This window comes from Sus scrofa, chromosome 13 (genome assembly GCF_000003025.6).
Source record: "Sus scrofa isolate TJ Tabasco breed Duroc chromosome 13, Sscrofa11.1, whole genome shotgun sequence".
NCBI lineage: Eukaryota > Metazoa > Chordata > Mammalia > Artiodactyla > Suidae > Sus > Sus scrofa.
The window spans coordinates 32147097-32164939 of NC_010455.5; the positions used below are offsets into that span (position 1 = coordinate 32147097).

Consider the following 17843-nt stretch of genomic DNA (forward strand, 5'->3'; position numbering starts at 1 on the left):
ACACACATACCCCACACTTATGTGTGCACAAGTACACTCACAAAGCATCTCATGCTTTTCTTAAAAAGTCCTGGAGTTCCCGTCGTGGCGCAGTGGTTAACGAATCCGACTAGGAACCATGAGGTTGCGGGTTCGGTCCCTGCCCTTGCTCAGTGGGTTAACGATCCGGCGTTGCCGTGAGCTGTGGTGTAGGTTGCAGACGCGGCTCGGATCCCGCGTTGCTGTGGCTCTGGCGTAGGCAGGTGGCTACAGCTCCGATTCAACCCCTAGCCTGGGAACCTCCATATGCCGCGGGAGCGGCCCAAGAAATAGCAACAACAACAACAACAAAAGACAAAAAGACAAAAAAAAAAAAAAGTCTTAATCGCTGCTCTCAGACCCACATTTTCCTTATGAGTACATCTGTCTTAATGGATTTTAAGCCTGAGTCACTGAGCTTAATGCTCTCAACATGTGAAAATCTGTTGGGTAGGAACATGCATCCCTGAACCTCTGCTGTTCAGATGCTGAGCCCTGGGAAAGGGAAGAGAATAGGGAAGGTGGCTCCTGAGGGAAGTACTCTCCTGGTCAGGGGGCCCGTCTGAAAGGGACTTTTGCTCCTTGGATGGGAGGTTCTGGCCTTAGGCCAGGCCCAGGGAGCCTTGAGAGTGTTAGCTCCCCTACAACAGGCTGAGCAGTTGGGGGCTGTGGGAATCAGCTCCTTGAAGCAGAAGGGAAGGATGGGAAGGATGGGGGAGGAATGGGGAGGGGGCATTTCCTGCAGGAAGCCTCCCCAGCCTCTCATGTTATTGGGAAATCTCTACGTGGAGTGCAAGCTACCTTGGGGCGGGGGGTGCTGATAGGTGAGTCTCCAACAGGAATGATTTACAAAGGAACCTCCAGCATCTTCCTGGCTCTCAGTCTAAGGGAGAGGGAGTTTCAGGAGCCAGAGTGCCACAGGTAGATACTAGATTTCTCTTTTTCTGAGTTAGATCCCTCAGAAGTGAAAGGCAAGGGAACTTCAGAGGGAAGGCAGAGTTGGTAAAGAAGAAATTGATGGAGTTCCTGTTGTGGCTCAGTGGTTAATGAACCTGACTAGTATACATGAGGATGTGGGTTTGATCCCTGGCCTGGATCAGTGGGTTAAGGATACAGTGTTGCTGTGACTGTGGTGCAGGCCAGCAGCTGCAGCTCTGATTCGACCCCTAGCCTGGGAGCTTCCATATGCTGCGGGGGTGGCGCCAAAAAAGACAAAAAAAAAAAAAAAAAAAAAAAAGAGGAAAACAAGCCTCCATCCATGTACATTTTTCTGCAACTAGGCTGACAGTGCAGGTGACATGGTGATGTTGAAGGCTGGAAGGGTGGTGGATGGCTTTCCTTTTGAAATGTCCTTTCATGAAGAGGGCATGTTTTTCCTGCTGGAATCTTGAGTCAATATTGAGATGTCAATTTTTGTCATTATGATTTTTTTTTTACAAGCCCTGTAAAGAATTGCATTCACTAGATCAGCTCTTCCTCAGCACCAGTGCCATTTGGGTCTGGGTGTTTAACCTGGTGCTGCCTGCATGTAAGGGGAGGGAGTGAGGCCACAGAGCTGCCTGCAGGCCCCAGTGGGGGCTGCCCTGACAACAGGGTGACTGTGGGAGATAAGTAGGAATGGAAGCCCTTCTGTCGTTTCACTCAGGGCTGAAACTAAGGACCATTGATGATCCTTAATCAAATTTACTTTTGCTATTTTTGGGTCACAGGTAAGTTTTCCTTACTGTATAGAAACATAAAAAGCAAGCAGTGAGAAAGGAGTTAAGGGGTCCTCAGTCTAGGTGGGGTTTCCCTGGAAGTCTGGAAGATTGGGTTCTGGGAAGCCTCCTATACTTGAGGTGTTTTCAGGTCCAGCCCAGTACCTTCTACAGCTGTTTAGCCAGTTCACATATTAATGATTCAGGCACTGGCTTATCTTACTAACTGCATTGCTGCCCCCTGTCTTCTTTCTTGTGCTTGGATCAAGGCTGGGCATGAAGCAGGCCCTAGGCCATTTTTGTGGGCTAAGGCTGTGTCCTGTTGTCCCCAAGGGCAGACTGAAGTCCGAGTCCTATGCATTGGGGCTGAAGACTGGGCAGAAGCTTGTCAAGCTTTCTGAACCTGAATCCTGGCCTCTGCCAAGTTGCAAGTAGAGTGGGGAGTGTGGGGCCTGCTGATCCATTGTCACAAAGACTTATAGTTTTCTCTTAACTTATCTCCCGGTTTCAGCAGAATTTGGAAGAGAACTGACAAGCAGATCACTGTCCCTTTGGCAAAAGGCTGTAGTAATAGAATTTGCCGGAGTGAGAAGTGGGAAAAGCTGGCTCAGCTTTATGTAATGACTCCTGACTTCCTGGCTTTAGGAGTCCTCCCCCTGAGCCAGAAAACTGGGACACTTCATAGCTCAAAGCTCTCCCCATGTGGGGTCTCAATGCAGATGTCTGTAAGCCTGGGGCCGAGTGGGAGCAGGAGCCTCGGTGGCTTGGGCTGGATCACAACTCCTGGGCTACACCTGGGAGGCGTGGCACTCCCATAGGACAGGGTTGGTAAGGGAGACCCAAGAGCTGGCCCAGGGCCAAAGCTCTTCAGAAGGCTCTAGAGAAGGGTCTAAGAATTTGCCAGTCCGCCATGTATGTCTTCAGAAAGCTGAGCCTAGTGGTGGAGTCCATGGGGGTATCTGGCTGGCCTAGAGGCACTCTTGGCTGGAACCCCAGTCACCACAGGCTGGAAAGACCAGGGAGTTCCTTACAATTGAAATGCTACACATGTTGTAGGTATTAGTACTGGGATGTACTATGATTTGCTCGTGCAAATGTCAGCACCCTGGGTTCAGTCATTATGATGCCCAAAGGAAAGAGCCCCTAAGGTTGGGGCCCTTCTTTCCTCTGGTGTCCCAGGACAGGCCACCTGGAAAGCCTTGGAGGTGATGGGGAGGACCTTTGAGGAGCTGCTGACCTGGGTCTCATCTCTGCACAATAACTCTGGTCTGGCCACCTGCCTTTCTCCTCTGGCCCTCTTGGCTCCCTTAGCAATCTCCTACTGAAGAGCTCTCACCCAAGTCTTAGGAGTGGGAAAAAAGGCATTAGGGCACTAAATACAGTAACACTCCCCTCCTACTGAGTTCTATCGAAAGAGACCCCTCCTTTATGCACTATAGTAAAACCCAAACTTTGAATCCCTCCCTTTGGATTGTTTGATAATTGGCTGAACCATACCTTTGTATAAGGCAAATAATATAAATATGATTGCTTAATTTACCTAAAATAAGAAGTTCCTTTCAAGCCCTCCCAGAGTCATTTCCTACAAGTCTTTCCTAATTATAAATTATTTTTTGTCAATTGATTATAACAACCTATGGTATCTCTACTTCCTTCAACTGGTAAACAGGGATTGTACCCACATTAAATTCTGGGAACCCCTGCCCTCATGAGGTGCTCAGTCTGACTTAAGAGACAAATAGTAAACAGATGGTGCCTTGCAGGGGGGCAGCACTGGGACCGGGATGGTGAGAGGCGCATAGGGAGGGTCAAGACCCCAGGAGGCTCCACACCAGAAGTCAGGTTTGAATGGTGCTGTGGAACTGTTGGCCTAGTCCTCTGGAGAGCCTCTGGGCATGGATGCAGGTAAGTCCCTGGTTTGGAGAGCTCCTAGGCCTTGGGCAGGGCTTGCATTAGGGGACATTGTGGGGTGACGCTTGAGAGTCAGGCTGATGTGGTACCAGCTGTTGAGGAGTCTGGCCTCCATGGGCTTCCAGACCATGGGCTTCAGGACCAGAACCTTCTGAAATCAAACAAAAAATGTTTATGAATGTGTACTTTTCTTAGCATAAGATCTAAGGTTTTAAATCATATTTATAAAGGGATCATACTTTAGAAAACTGAGAACTTGCACAGGTGGAAAGCCAGAGAAAAATGGCATTTGTTTTGCACTGTAAAATGCCTTTCTAGTTAAATATGTTGAGTTAAAAGCATCTCTTTGCTCAGTATCCTTACTGAACTAACCAAAAACTGCAAGAAGAACAAGAAACCTAAAAGAAAACTCTTATCTTCAACAAAACGAACAACACCCATATGCTGGAATGCAATGAACAAAGAATGGCTTCCAAGTACAAGGAAAATTAGTCTGGACTGGGGAGGGTCCGTGGAGGGGAAATTTGCTTCTGTAGAACTAGGGAAGGGAGATCAGAGGCCAGAGGGCTAAACATAAGAACCACCTACTTGGACTGGTTAGCAAAACCACCCTATGTGAGGGTGTTTAAAAGTATCCCTGAACCCTGTGTGATGCCAGAAAGTCACTAAGGAAATGGAATTGTTCAGGGAGATGAGCAGGTTTGGGGGAGGACAGTGGGTTGCCAGCAGCCTGGACAATGGAAAGACAAAGGAAATTTAAAGTAGGTACAATTGGTATCTCTGGAGAAGAGAGCAAAACAAATGGAACAGAGAAATATTCAAAGATATAGTTAATAGAAAACTTTTCCCTCTGAAATAAAGGAACACATAAATCTTTGGTTTGAAATGACATACTGAATTTCAGGAAAAATAGATATGGAATATTCAACCCTAAAACATCTCTTGGTGAAGTTACTGAACCTCAAAGAGGAAAAAAAGAGTTCTGTTGCATCTAGATGACAATGTTAATACACCTAAAGAGGACCTAATCAGGTGGCACAGAGCTCACTGCAATAGTAATCAATGCCAGAAAACACAGGGGCTGTACCTGCAAAGCCCTCAGGGAAAGGAAGTGTAAACCTAGAATTTTGTATCCAACCATCCTCTGTTGTCCAGATTTAGTGTCCACAAAGGGATGTTGAGACGTTCAAGGACTAGAGAACATGGTTCCTATGAGTTCTTTTAAAATGAATGAATGAATAAAAATTTCTGGAGATACACTCCATAAGCCATGAACAGACAAGCTATGATTAGACGACTTGTAACCCCTCAACAGAGTGTGAATGGGGTGGTGTCCACCACTCACTTGCCTTCAGGTGAACCCGTGTTTACATAATGCCTGTCATAAGCACTGTGGTGCAAGAGACATTCTGAGTGAGACACTCCAGGAAACTGGGTTACCACTTGAGGCAGGCCCAAGGGTCTGGTTTGGTTTTGCATCATGGGTGACAAGTCCATAGCCTTTGTGCTTATATACCCTATTTCTGGGTTCATCAAAGACCTTACTAATTGATGACAACAAATTTTCCCACTGATCTTTCTCATACTCTGCCCTCTAGGCAGACACTACAAATTAATGGGATTAAAGGAAAGTTACCTTTATTTCCCATCCTTGTTCCAGATCCTGGAGACTGGCTTGGCCTAAAGGGAACCAGGGCCAAATCAGGTAGTCCTGAGAGATGCTCTCAACCTGGTGGACCCATATAGGCATCAGGGCTGGGAACGAGGTCTCCAGGGCTTCCTTTCCTTGCAGTTACAGCCTGGCTCCCATCTCGCCCCCAGCTTCCTGCTGGTCTCTCCCCTTATGCTGGTAGCTTTCCCAAAGCAATTCTTATTCCTACCTGTCTCTCTTCTCACGTTCTCAGCCTTCCTGACCCACTTGCAGCCTCATCCCAAACTCTCCTTCAGCAAGAGCAAAGCAGTCAGAGCTAGGTGCCCTAAATGAGTTCCCTGCCTGGGATCAGTGAAGCTTGTTAGGTCACAGGAAGAATCCCAACTGGTAGATGTTTCTGAGCAGAAAGGATGAGTGGAGGTGGTGGGTATCTGGATAACACTAATGGTTTCTTGCATGGGTTTGTCTGCTTAGGGGTGTGGGAACGTGTTTGCCCAAGTGTGTCATTAAGTACCTGCTTTGAGGGCTGTTATCAAATTCTCATGATGCTTTGTCACCACCTGAACCAAAGAGAAGCTAATGGTTCTCTGGAGTCTTTTGTCTCTTGGAATCTTGCCCTCTTAGAGGGGCAGCACCTTCAGGGGGCTGGGAAGTTGAAAAGGAAAGATGTCAGCCTCTTGGGAACTCTGCTTATAGTATGACCCCTTCCTGCCCCCCACCTAGGAACCCTGTGAGTGGCACCTTCCCTCCCCAGCCAGCGGGGCATCTCCTGGCTCCAAGAGAGCATCTCAGAGGCTATGAGCCACGGTACTGGCTTCCTGTCCAATCCCAGGTACTTCGGCTAAGTGTTATGGAGATCCTCTCCTCTGTGTTGCTGCTGTCAGCAGAACAATTTCTTTTTGGTTCATAGATGGTCAGAAAGGCTGGTGAGGGCAACCCTGACACTGACCTAGGTACACCTTCAATGAGGCAGGGCTGAGAGCAAGAGAGAATCTGGTCATGGCAACCAGTAGACTTCTTTAAAGACTGAGAGATTAAGAATTTCCCTACAGTGGCCTTTGAACTGGGGCACACGTGCTGGGAGGGGGAGGAGATAGGACAGTCAACTGAGGCATGGGAAAAAAACGTGAAAACTCCTCTTTACATTTATGTCCTCTCGTCATTTCCGACTTTGCCATTTGGGGAGGTATTTTATCACTAATATAGATGCACGTAATTGGTAAATAAATACTCGTGTATGTTGGAAGTATACAAACATGTTGGATTGATAGGGACCCATGGTCAAAAAGGCAGGAGGCCATTGGCCTGAAAGATGGGCAGGTCAGGAAATGTTTTCTTGTGTGACAGCTGGAATTTTTTTAAAGTTCAAACTTCTTGAGAGAGCTGCTCAAGGACCCAGGACCTAGATCGTGGTGCTCACTGTTCTGTAGCTCCTGCCTTCTCTGCTTGTTGTGCTGGCCTCCTGGTCCTTCCTGGCCTGGTCTTTAAAGGGGGGCGGGTCTTCCATTGGCATCTTCCTGGCTGTAATTTCCTGTTGTGGAAAGGTCAGCCATGAATTCATCAAAACCGTGTTTGAAGCTATGGGATTCTTCTGGCTGCTCTGACTTAGAAAAGCAGTTTCTTAAGTTCACTCCCCTCCTAGGGAGCAAAGACAGCCACTTATTTGTGTGAAATATTCCCCTCACAGATATTCAACTGGAAGCAATGGGGTGCATGCTCCAGAATGCTATGATGTGGATCCAGCCTAGTTTCCCTCAGAGCCCAAACCAGCTCCATGCCTCCCTGCTTTTTGCACTAGTCAGCCTCTGCCTGAGCAGCCCCTCCCTGAGGGCAGCTGCCAGAGTGCCTCCAGCACCTTCCTACCATGGACTAGGGCAGCCACGGCTCTCCCTGTTGGCTCTGCCCTTAATGGACATACCTGGGCTCTGAGCATCTTTGGTCACTGGAGCTACTTGGACTCATGCATTTCTTGGGGGTTTCTAACAGAGGGGAGCCCAGCTTCTAACCAGCGTGGTCTGGATTGTCCTTCCAGGAGTGGTCACTGTTTGGAACAGAAGGCCCAAGTTTACTGAGGAAAGCTGGGTCGGGGTGGGGGATGCTGACTAGATTGATTCTGCCCTCCTAACCAGCTTTAAGACTTATTTCTGATCAGTCAATATCCTTAGATGCTGAAAAGGAGAAAAGCTGGTAGAAATACAGCTATTTTTACATCCTCTACTTTTCTTGGCTATCTTTTAAAAATAGTTATCCCTGGAGGGAGTTCCCATTGTGGTGCAGTTGTTAACGAATCCGACTAGGAACCATGAGGTTGCAGGTTCGATCCCTGCCCTTGCTCAGTGGGTTGATGATCTGGCGTTGCTGTGATCTGTGGTGTAGGTTGCAGACGTGGCTTGGACCCCACGTTGCTGTGGCTCTGGTGTAGGCCAGCAGTTACAGCTCTGATTCAACCCCTAGCCTGGGAACCTCCATGTGCCGCGGGAGCGGCCCAAGAAATGGCAAAAAGACCAAAAAGACCAAAAAAAACAAAAACAAAACAAAACAAAAAACCAAAAACCTATCCCTGGAAAAGGCATTTTGAGTCTTCCCTTGCTTGTCTTCTGGCCACTCCTTCATATTTCTGCCCTCTTCCTCCTTCTTCACTTACCTGTCCTCCTGTGTCTTTCCCATTCTGTTAAAGTGTCCCTCTCCCCTCCTGCTCACCTGTCCTCATCCCAGCTCTCCCCAAGGAACACAGCTTCCAGAGGCTGCTGGGAGGACCACTTAGCCTCTAGGGCTCTCACTGCTGATGGGCCATATCCAGGAAACCAGGTCTTCACTGGGGCTGGGCTGGGTCCCACCTGTGGATGCCTCCCTCCCTGCCAGTGGAGACCTTTGTCAGGAGGGCCTCCTGGAGGGTGCGGTTCTGCCCTTCTAAGGAGGTCTGAGGCTACTCCAACCACCCTGGCCCCCTGACACTTGGGACCAGTGTCCAGAAGTGTGTCACAGACAGATCTGAATCTCTGGCCCTGGGCAGGCCCTGTGTTCAGCAGGATAGGGAGCTGGTCCCATCTGAGCTGGACTGGGTGGAATAGGGCTCATGGCCTTCCTGGGCATAGTCTTTTTCTCCAGGGCTTCTGAGGCTTGACAGCCCTTATGGATGTAGAGCAAATTGTTGAATGCCCTTCCTGTGGGAACTACTCTAACCCTGGGGGTTGTGTCTTGTTCTCTTTTCTATGACTTCTCTGTTTCTGGCATCCCTTCTGTTCCCATAAATGTGGGTGCTCCCCATAAATTTTTGCTGGACTACTGCCCTAGCTGTGATCTCTCTCCCTGAGACTTGTCTGTGAACTGAACCCTTAACTCTCCCAGATCAAAATATCTAGACATACCTGAATTGAACCCAAACTCTCGCCCACCTCCTGATGTCTCTTGGATGCCCCCCAACCACAACCACAACCAACTCAACAAAACTAAATACAACCTCTTGATTTTGCTATTTCACTCCCCAATATCTACCCACCAATTGGCTTCTCTCTCTGGATCCCCCATCTGAATCAAAAGGACCACTTCTTCCTAGATCCCAATCCAGAATACCCCTACTGAACCTTCCCTCTTTCTCAGTCCCTGGACTATCTCTTGGGCTATTGCCTTATTCTCACTGACTCCCTACCTCCACCATGTCCTTGACAGAGAACCAGAGCACTCCCTTGTTTGAAAAGCTTAGAGGCCTCACTCTCCTGGCCTTCTCCATTTTAGCCCAGAGCTTTCATGTCCTTCAGGGTAGTTGGGTGCACACTGTGGCTAGGAGCTGTTATAGGTCCTGGGAATAGCCCTGACTTATACCTTATCATGCCTCTGGGCCTTTGCATGTGCTTCCCCTCTGCCTCAATTTTCCTTAGCCTTGGGGAGAAAAGCCCATCAATTTAGACATAATTTAGATGCTTCCTGGTCCTCAAAGTCTGCTCAGGCTTCTGCCCCTCCCTTGACTGTGTGGGGGTGTCTTGCTTCAGTTTGTTCGTACATCTGTCTCCTCTCTAGACGAGGCTCCCAGAGCACTGGATCCCTTTCTGATTCACTTTTTTAAAAATTTATTTTAATTAAATATTGAATAGGTGTTTATAAAGAACATAAGAATACTCATAAAATATGTATAAGATGTAAAGGATAGCAATACAATGAACACCTGTGAACTCACCTTCCCTTGGAAGAGACATAGTCCATTCATACCATCAGTACCAATTCCGGGGCCTAGAACTGTCATTCCAAGGGCTGCTAAATGTTTGTGAATGACTGAATGCTCGGATGAATGAATGAATGAGTGTGGTTTTCTCTGAGTCAGCATTGCTGGCCAACTCGAGGGGCAGTGGTCATGATTCAGTCACGTCACTGCTCTAGCTCAGCCACACTCCAAGAGCCCACTGCACGGCCCACACATCTTCCTGTCCACTTAATATCTACGCTTGTTGGATGTCTACTCAGTGCCCAGAGTGGTGCTGGGGCCCGGGCTATAGTAGGAGGCAAGATGTCAGAGACCACTTCCTGGGGAACCTCCACTTAAACCACTCCTCAGGAAAAAGGGAAAAGAATCCAAAGAACCCAAATTGCAGCACTTCCCACCCTTCCACTGCCTCATGCTGCTCCTCTAGAGAGGCCTTGTGGGAATGCAGTTAAGGATAAGGACTGGCGACCTTGATATTGGAATCCCAGCTCCACCATGTGCAAGTCATATTGGCTTTGCTAATTCCTTAACTTCTATGTGCAGCAATTTCCTTGTCTGCAAAATAGATGAATTGGATCCTACCTCATGGATTTCCTGTGAGGCCTAAAGGAGTTAACGTGTGACAAGTGCTTGGCACACGGCGGTGCTCATGGTGAGGACTCGGTTGGCATGAACACTACTATGATTGGCGGAGTGTTCTATGTGGTAGGACTGGGGGTGCAGCCAGCGGTGACAGGGGACTCCAGTTGTTCTTGCTATTCTGTCCCACATGGGGTTAGATCCAGGAGAGGGCTGTGTGCCATGCCAGTCACATGCCATGTTTCCTCAGCTCAAACACACTTCGGGGCCACATTTTACTGTTCTGAGTCATGAAGTGCCTGCAGTCCGTCCTGCCAGGAAACACATATTGAGCATCCAGTATGTTCCGGGCACTGTGCTAGGCTGTGGGGTACAGCTGTGGGGAAAGCACAGAGGCCCTGCCCACAGCACTGGCAAGCTAATGCAGGAACCATGGAGGGCACACACTAGCAGTACATATGTATATAGTGAGTCGGAGGGTGCTCAGTGCCATGAGAACAAAGAGGCAGGAGGGGCTAAAGCTGCATTTTAAACAGGCTGGTCCAGGAAGGCATCCCTGAAAGGAAAGTGAATAAGAGCAAAGACTTGAGAGAGCACATGTGCCAGCAGCTACAGTTGCCGAGGGGCAGAGGTGGGCCTGGCATAAGGGAAGGGGACACAGGGGAGAGAGCGATTAGTAGAAGATGGGAGGGAAAGGGGCTGAATGTGTGGGGCCTTATGGGCCATTGTAAAACCTTTGGTTTTTCCTATGGAAAGGAGAGGAGGGTTTAAGCTGAGGAGGGAAGCGTTTTGATTTGTGTACATAAAGGATTATCCTGGCTGCCATATAGAGAAGACCGAAGAGGGGCAAGTAGGAGCAGCCAGGCTTGAACAAAACTGAAAAAAAGAGGACACAGTGCCTTGAATCAGGTGGAGCAAGGAGGCTGTGGGAGTGGCCTGACTCTGAAGCCAATAAGATTTCCTGGTGACTGACATGGGATGAGAGGAGGAGGGAGTCAGAGACTCTAAGAGGAAGATGGGGAGGAGCACATTTGTGGGAATATCAGGGGCTCACCTTCATCATACAAAACAAACGCAATAGAAATTGCTACATTTCTCAGGAGAAGCCACAGACCTTACACGGCCTGGGCACGGGGCTACAGTCCCTTCACATGTTATAAAGGGCTCTCTGGAGCTTCTGATTAGCTTTCAAAGGCTGCTTTTAAATTCCAGCCACAAATAACTTAAGTGAAAAATGAAACTATGGGGAGTTTCCATCATGGCTCAGCGGTAACGAACCCAACTGGTATCCGAGAGAATGCGGGTTTGATCCCTGGCCCCACTCAGTGGGTTAAGGATCCGACATTGCTGAAAGCAATGCAGATACAGCTCGGATCCCACATTGCCATGACTGGCATAGGCTGGCAGCTGTAGCTCCGATTTGACCCCTAACCTGGGAACTTCCACGTGCTACAGGTGTGGCCCTAAAAGGCAAAAAAGAGAAAAAAGGAAAAAAAAGAAAAGAAACTATAAATTTTAAAAAGTGAGGTTATGTCTTTTCCTTCTTTTCTTTCTCTCTCTCTCTCTTTTTCTTTCTTTCTTTCTTTCTTTATTTTTTGTCATGCCCACAGCATACAGAAGTTCCCAGGCCAGGGATGGAACCTGTACCACAGCGATGGCAATGCTAGATCCTTAACCCATGAGCTACCAGGGAACTCTTCACATGGGATTATTTCTCTGTGATACCTAGAAATTAGTCTACTGAAAGGCCCAGTTTCCAAGTCTGGGCCAGAAATGGCTGCAGCTGCCACCACACTGGGCCTCCCAGCTAGTTGTATAAAGGTGGCAGGCAGGTCTGTGAGACTGGATGGTTGGGTGTACTCTGTTGTTGGTTGATGAAAGAAATGTGTGATGGATATTTAGCAGTGTTTCTTTTTCCTGGGAGAGTCTTTATTAGACCAAGAGTGTGTCTCTTCCCCAACAGTTTCTTGGAAGGGAAGAAGAACTGCAGAGTGTCTTGGAGTGGGTCTCCCCAGGTAGATGAGGAGCCATCCCCTCTGAGATGGCTTATCCTCAGACATCCTACTAGCTGGCTCCTGAATCTTTTTGGCAAGCAAATGGCCCTCATATAAGAGCAGCAAACTTAGATTCCCCTCCTGTTAGTCAGACGCTTCAAGGACCAGCAGCACTGGGGCTGAGGGGCCAGGCCAGGCTACTCCACAGGTGACTGTGGCCAGGCTTCCACACTAGCTCCCAGCCAGTCTGCCCTGTTGCCTGGGTGCCGGTGTCCATCCAAATGAATACAGACTAGAGAAAGTTTAGAATTTCAGGGAAGCAATATGAAGCATTTACCTTTGGCTTTTTGTGCTCAGCTTCTTTCAGGTTAGAAAACTGGCAGAAATGAACTTAAAGGTGGGTCAAACAAGAAGGAGTATAAGGGATTGTGTTTAGCCTGATGGTTTGCCTTCTACCTCATTGAACTCCTCACCTCTGCTGGCATGGCTGCAACAGGGCCATGCTGGATGGAGGTGAAGGTCAGGCATATTGATCTTCCCTTGGTGGTTCCTCAAGGCCTGGATCCTAGAACTCCAGCCCCACCCTGCCCTGAACTAGCAAAGCAACACTTCACCTGTCTTGATGTACTTGGTCTGGCATTAGACTTGCTGGAAGACTGCCAGAAGGAAGGCTCCATTATCCCTGCTGGCGATGGCATTAACTAGGCACTGGAGTCCCTCCTCCACTCACCTCCAGCTGCCTGAGGTCAGCTTCTGAAGGGGACAAGCCAGGGCATACCTCTAAACTTAAGGTGAATGTCGAAATCCCCTAGGGAGGAAAAAATATTAATGCCAGGGTCCTTCCCTCACAGGTTTTGATGTAATGTGTCTGGGGTGCAGTCTGAGAGTCAGAAATTCTAAAGCCAGCCTAGGTATTACTAATATATAAGTTTAGAACCTTGGTACTCGATTTGTGGTCTGTAGACCATAGTAAAGGCATCAACCTAGAGATCCTTAAAAACACAGACTCCACCCCAGACCTACTGAATCAGAATCTACATGTCAGTGGGATGTAAGAGGAGATACTCCTGACTCTACCATATGGCCTGATGCTGAAAGTTCAAGAGGGGAACACTTGTCAGAGCTCAGCATGGGGCACAGTCAGCACTTGGCTAATGGTGACTGTGACGATGCCCCTCGGCAGGAAGAGGAGGGTGGTAGTGGGGCTTGGCAGAGACACCTAGGTTGGTAGAGACCTCTGAAGGCTGCTTTTCTAAGATATGTCTCTAACGTCATCATTTTCAATGTCATTTCAGCGTTTCCAGGAGATTGGACCCCAAGGAGCCCCTGGCTAGCCAGAAAGCAGCTTCCCCAACCCTGAAGCAGCCTTCTGCTACGGCTCCCAGCCATGAGAGCCCCCGGGAGACGAGGGCACAGGGCCCAGCAGGCCAGGAGGCCGACGGCCCCCGCAGGACGCTGCAGGTAGACAGCAGGACACAGAGATCAGGGCGGTCGCCCTCTGTGTCACCGGAAAGAGGCAGCACCCCTACATCACCCTACTCCGTCCCCCAGATCGCCCCCCTCCCCAGCAGCACACTGTGTCCCATATGTAAGACCTCGGACCTCACGTCAACCCCCAGCCAGCCAAACTTCAACACCTGCACCCAGTGTCACAACAAGGTCTGCAACCAGTGTGGGTTCAACCCGAACCCTCATCTCACCCAGGTAATCACCTCTGCGCCGGCTCCCCAACCCCGCCTGTATCTCATGCCTCCCCTGGCTCCCCTTTTCACCAACTCTCTTCTCCCGGTTACTTCCCTTGACCATCAGCAGCTGTGTCTTCCTAGGGCTTCCTGGCTCCAAGATGTGGTAGCAGAGAACAAGTCCTGGCCCCAGATCTCCTGGGGGATTCCTACACCCCTGAAAGCTTGAGGACTGTCCCTAAGTAAAAGATGCTTTCTTAACTGGTCCAAGTTTGACTGGCCTTAGAGAGGGCCAATGACAGTCTCATGGACAATGTTTCCTAATGGATGCTCATTTGAAGAGGGCCATGAGCAGCTGCAGGGCCCAAAGGGCAGCAAGTCTCCCTGGCCGTAGGCCAGCCTCTCCCTGACAATGAGTCTGGAGACAGATGCTGGTGAGGGGAGCAAGGTTTTAAGGGAGGCAGGAAACTGCCTACCACCTGGGCTTAAGAAAGCTCCTCCTCTGGGCTTCCATTCCAGTTTGCTGGGCATGCAGGTTGTGGGCCGAGCAGCTCCCCATCTTTATCCCAAGATTGGGGTAAAGCAGAGACCCAATCTGGGGGCCAAGCATTCACATAGTATGGTGTCCTAGAGTCACCAACAGACCACTGCCAGGCCATTTCCATGAGACTGGTCTCCTTTCTGCCCCAGAGGACCCTGGGTCTCCAGCCCGATCCAGCTGTTTCAGGAATGCCTTGAGTTGCGGTGGGATTCTCAGCCAGGCCCCTGAGCCTCTCTTGGGTGCCCTGCAGGCTGAGCGCTCCAGTATACTAGCTGGGCCAAGGCCATGCCTTTGAAATGAGTGGGTTTGCTGGCTTCCTCTGTCTCCTCCATGGTAACCCATAGGAGTCTCCAGTTGTCCCCCTAGGGCTCTGCCCTTGGGCGGGATGGAGAGTGGTGACTGCAGGGCTGTAGCTGGGATTATCAGCAGCAGAAGCGTTTGGACCACGTGGGTAGGGGGGATGAGTGAGAATAATTGTTCACAGGTCGGGGTCTATTTGTGACATGAGGTGCTGTGGGTGTGGGACGTGTGGTTTGCGGGAGGTAAGTGTGAGATTCCGAGGAAGGAGCTGCTGGTGTGGGGAGATGACTCAGTGTGTTTGGAGTCGCTTCTGGAGTGTGGGGGCTTCCTGAGGAGGCGTGCACACTCGTGATTATTACATCTGTGATTAGAAACAGCCCATCCCTGCACTGATCAGTTAGGTAAGCGTTGCTTTTCAGTATTTAGAACAGTGTGATTAAGGCCAGGGAAGCTCACCTGTGTGTTTGTGCCAGCAAGAAGCCAGAAACTCCCAGCCTCACAGGAGAAGGCTTGGCAGGCAGGGTTGAGAGAGGCTGCTGTGGGGATGCCCCCCTTCCCCGTGATGGACCTGTCCCCCTGGGTTCCAGCCTCCCTGAGATGCTTACTAGAGCTGCAGGACCTGAATGACTCTGAGTGGGGTAGGCAGAGATCAAGGGAGAGCCACACATGGTGGCACCAGTTTCCTGGTGGGCATCCCAGTCCTTCCCACACAACAGGCTCCCCCAAGCCCAGGACCCTCACTGAGGTGGGAGGAGAGCCAGCCTTTGGCTGTGCCTAGAAAAACAGCAGAGTGGGAGGACCTTGGCGACACTCAGTCCATCTGCCTCTTTGTGCTGGGAGGAAGCCGAGGCTCAAGTCCAGGAGGAGAGGGGCATTCCAACTTACTGCAGATTCACAGTATTTGGTGATGAGCAGGCCTCCCCCCCAGGTACTTCAAGGAGTAGGAGCTCCAGGACAGGGCTGTCATTGGCGGCCTTTCTGAGACTTGATTTCACAGAACATTAGGGGCTGGTGTTCCATGGTATCCAGTTTGGGAAATGCTGACCAGTCTTCAAGTTCTCACTTGGTAGGTACAGAACCTTTTCTTCTGTACGGTTGGCTTTCAGTGGTGTTCCTGTCAAGGAAAACCCTTGGCCCATTTTCCTGAGGGGCTGGCAGAGCCTTGTTCTTGAGTTAGAGCAGTTACCCTTTGTCACTTTACTAAGAACAGATTCACATCCCTGGTCATACTGCCTTGTAATGAGAAAACAAGTTTGCAGGTTTTGCCCACATACCTGCTGCTAGATCCACCCTGGTCAGACCACATCTGTTCTGGCCCTTCTAACATGATGTTATGTCAGCCATGACGGCTGTTTGCTGGATTGTCCTGGTTTCCTAGGCCAGACTCCTGCTTGGCCTGAGGTTCTGGGCAGCTCAGGTGGTGGGTTCTGAAGTCAGGTGGATGTAGGTGGTAGGGGCTCAGGCAGAGTGGCCTTTTCCAGGAAATTTGGCTCCACCATTCACTTCCTTTTTTTGATTTCTCACTTCCTAGGAGGGGCCACCTAGAGTGGAAAAGGGCAGAGGACTGCGGGTCTCAGCACAGACGCACTGCAGACACTAGCCATGGGGGGAGCTCGATAGGGGTCCTGTCTGGGGGTGTGAGCTTGTGCCTGAAACTGCTAGTGTGGTAATGCTGAGGTAGCCTGGGTCCTGCATCCTGCCTCAAAGGCCACCAAGGCCTCACCAGGGCATGTCAGTAGGATATATTGCCCCTCAGCTTCCCACTGGCAGAGGGAGGGATATAGCAGACCTAGAGAGGGACAAGGGCCACATGAGTGACATGGAGGGTTTCATGCCACTAATGACCTTTGGATCTTTAGAAATGTGACTGTGGAAAATGGACCTTTTTTTCATGTGTGTCATAAATAGAGAAACAGTGGCTGATTTGTAACCCAAGTTGAAGCACAGATTAGGAGTGTGATAGGACTGTTGTGCTGAATGGCCGCGTGAGGACAAAGGAGCAAAAAGAAGGGAAAAGACTGGCTCTGCTGGGCCGATGGTCACTGAAGCTCAGTATTTTGGTTTTTCTCTCTCATGGCATCTGTCAGGTCTTATTACTTTAGCTAGGTCCTGCAGAAACAGCAAACCAGGTCTGGAGATGAGGCTCATATACAGCCTCATTTGGCCAGAACAGTGTCTGAGATCTGGAATCACTGCTTTTCTGGCTGGTGGAGGCTGGGCTGCTGGATGGGTTCTGCACTCAACAGACATGGCACTTCCTGTCCTGCCCAGGCCTAGGCTGGCCAGCCCTCAAGGTTGTGATGCCTCAAGAGACAGATTTCTTCTGCCTGTGTACTTTAATGGGTTTCTGAGTTCTTGGAGCACATGAAGACTTCTTGGAAGTTGGGGAAGGCGCTCAGAGCACCCTCTGTTTACAGACGAGGAGACCAAGTCTTAGGAAATCTTGGTTTATTCTGGAGCATGAGACCCAGCCAGAACCAATGGCTAGGTCTCCCAGTTTTTCCCCAGGGACTCCCAGCCTCATTCTTCTTACTAACAGTCCATTTTTGCTCAGGCTGAGGATGATTTGGGACAAACAGGGCTATCCTAGCCACTCTTTGCGGTGGAGGCCATTTTTCCCTGGAGCTCAGGGCAGGTAAATAATTGAGCCCTTTTGAAACCATGACCTTTCTGCTCTTCAGTGACTCAGCATTCAGGCCTGCCATCCCTTTCTCCTCTAGGAGGGAGCTACCTGTTCTGATAGCTGAGGGGAAGCAGGCGAGGTGTGGCCCCCAAGCCAGCTGGGTGGAGGGGGAAGGTAAGGTTGTGGGCAGCCGGGTAGGAATGAACTCCTGGAGAGTCTGAGCCTTGGCCTGGATCAGGCATAGCCTGTCTCCATCAGCCCTCTCAGGGGCCTCCTTACCCCACTCAGAGCAGCCCCAGCAGCACATCCTGGCCTGGAGCTCCTCCAGATGTCTGTCTTTGCCCTAGGAACAGTGTCACAGGAATGAGTGCTGTGCAGAGGCAGGTCTGCATGCCTGTGCTCCCCGGTTGCATCAGCAGAAACCTCCCTGAGCACTACCTAAAGTGAGGTTACAGCCTGCACCTGGGAGGCCCACCCTCTGTCCTGTGGGCAGCAGCAGGGCTGCCACCACATCCCCAGCCTTTCGGGTCCAGGTAGCCCATCTGCCTTCCACCTCCCCTGCTCTAGTCAGAATCGCTTATAAGCCCCCTAAGAAAATTACAGAAGAGTGACCATGGTCTTCCTTTGCCTGCTCCAAGGTCTAGACTTT

General features: G+C 50.0%; 1 protein-coding gene across 3 annotated transcripts in view; it reads left to right on the forward strand.

The window, feature by feature from the left end:
• Window positions 1-17843, forward strand: part of BSN (bassoon presynaptic cytomatrix protein) — a 96495-nt gene that overhangs the window by 40130 nt on the left and 38522 nt on the right. For all 3 annotated transcript variants that reach the window (XM_021068762.1, XM_021068761.1, XM_021068763.1), the window contains exon 2: window positions 13344-13752. In XM_021068762.1, the coding sequence (XP_020924421.1) occupies window positions 13344-13752 (409 nt within the window). The remainder of the gene's footprint in view (window positions 1-13343; window positions 13753-17843) is intronic.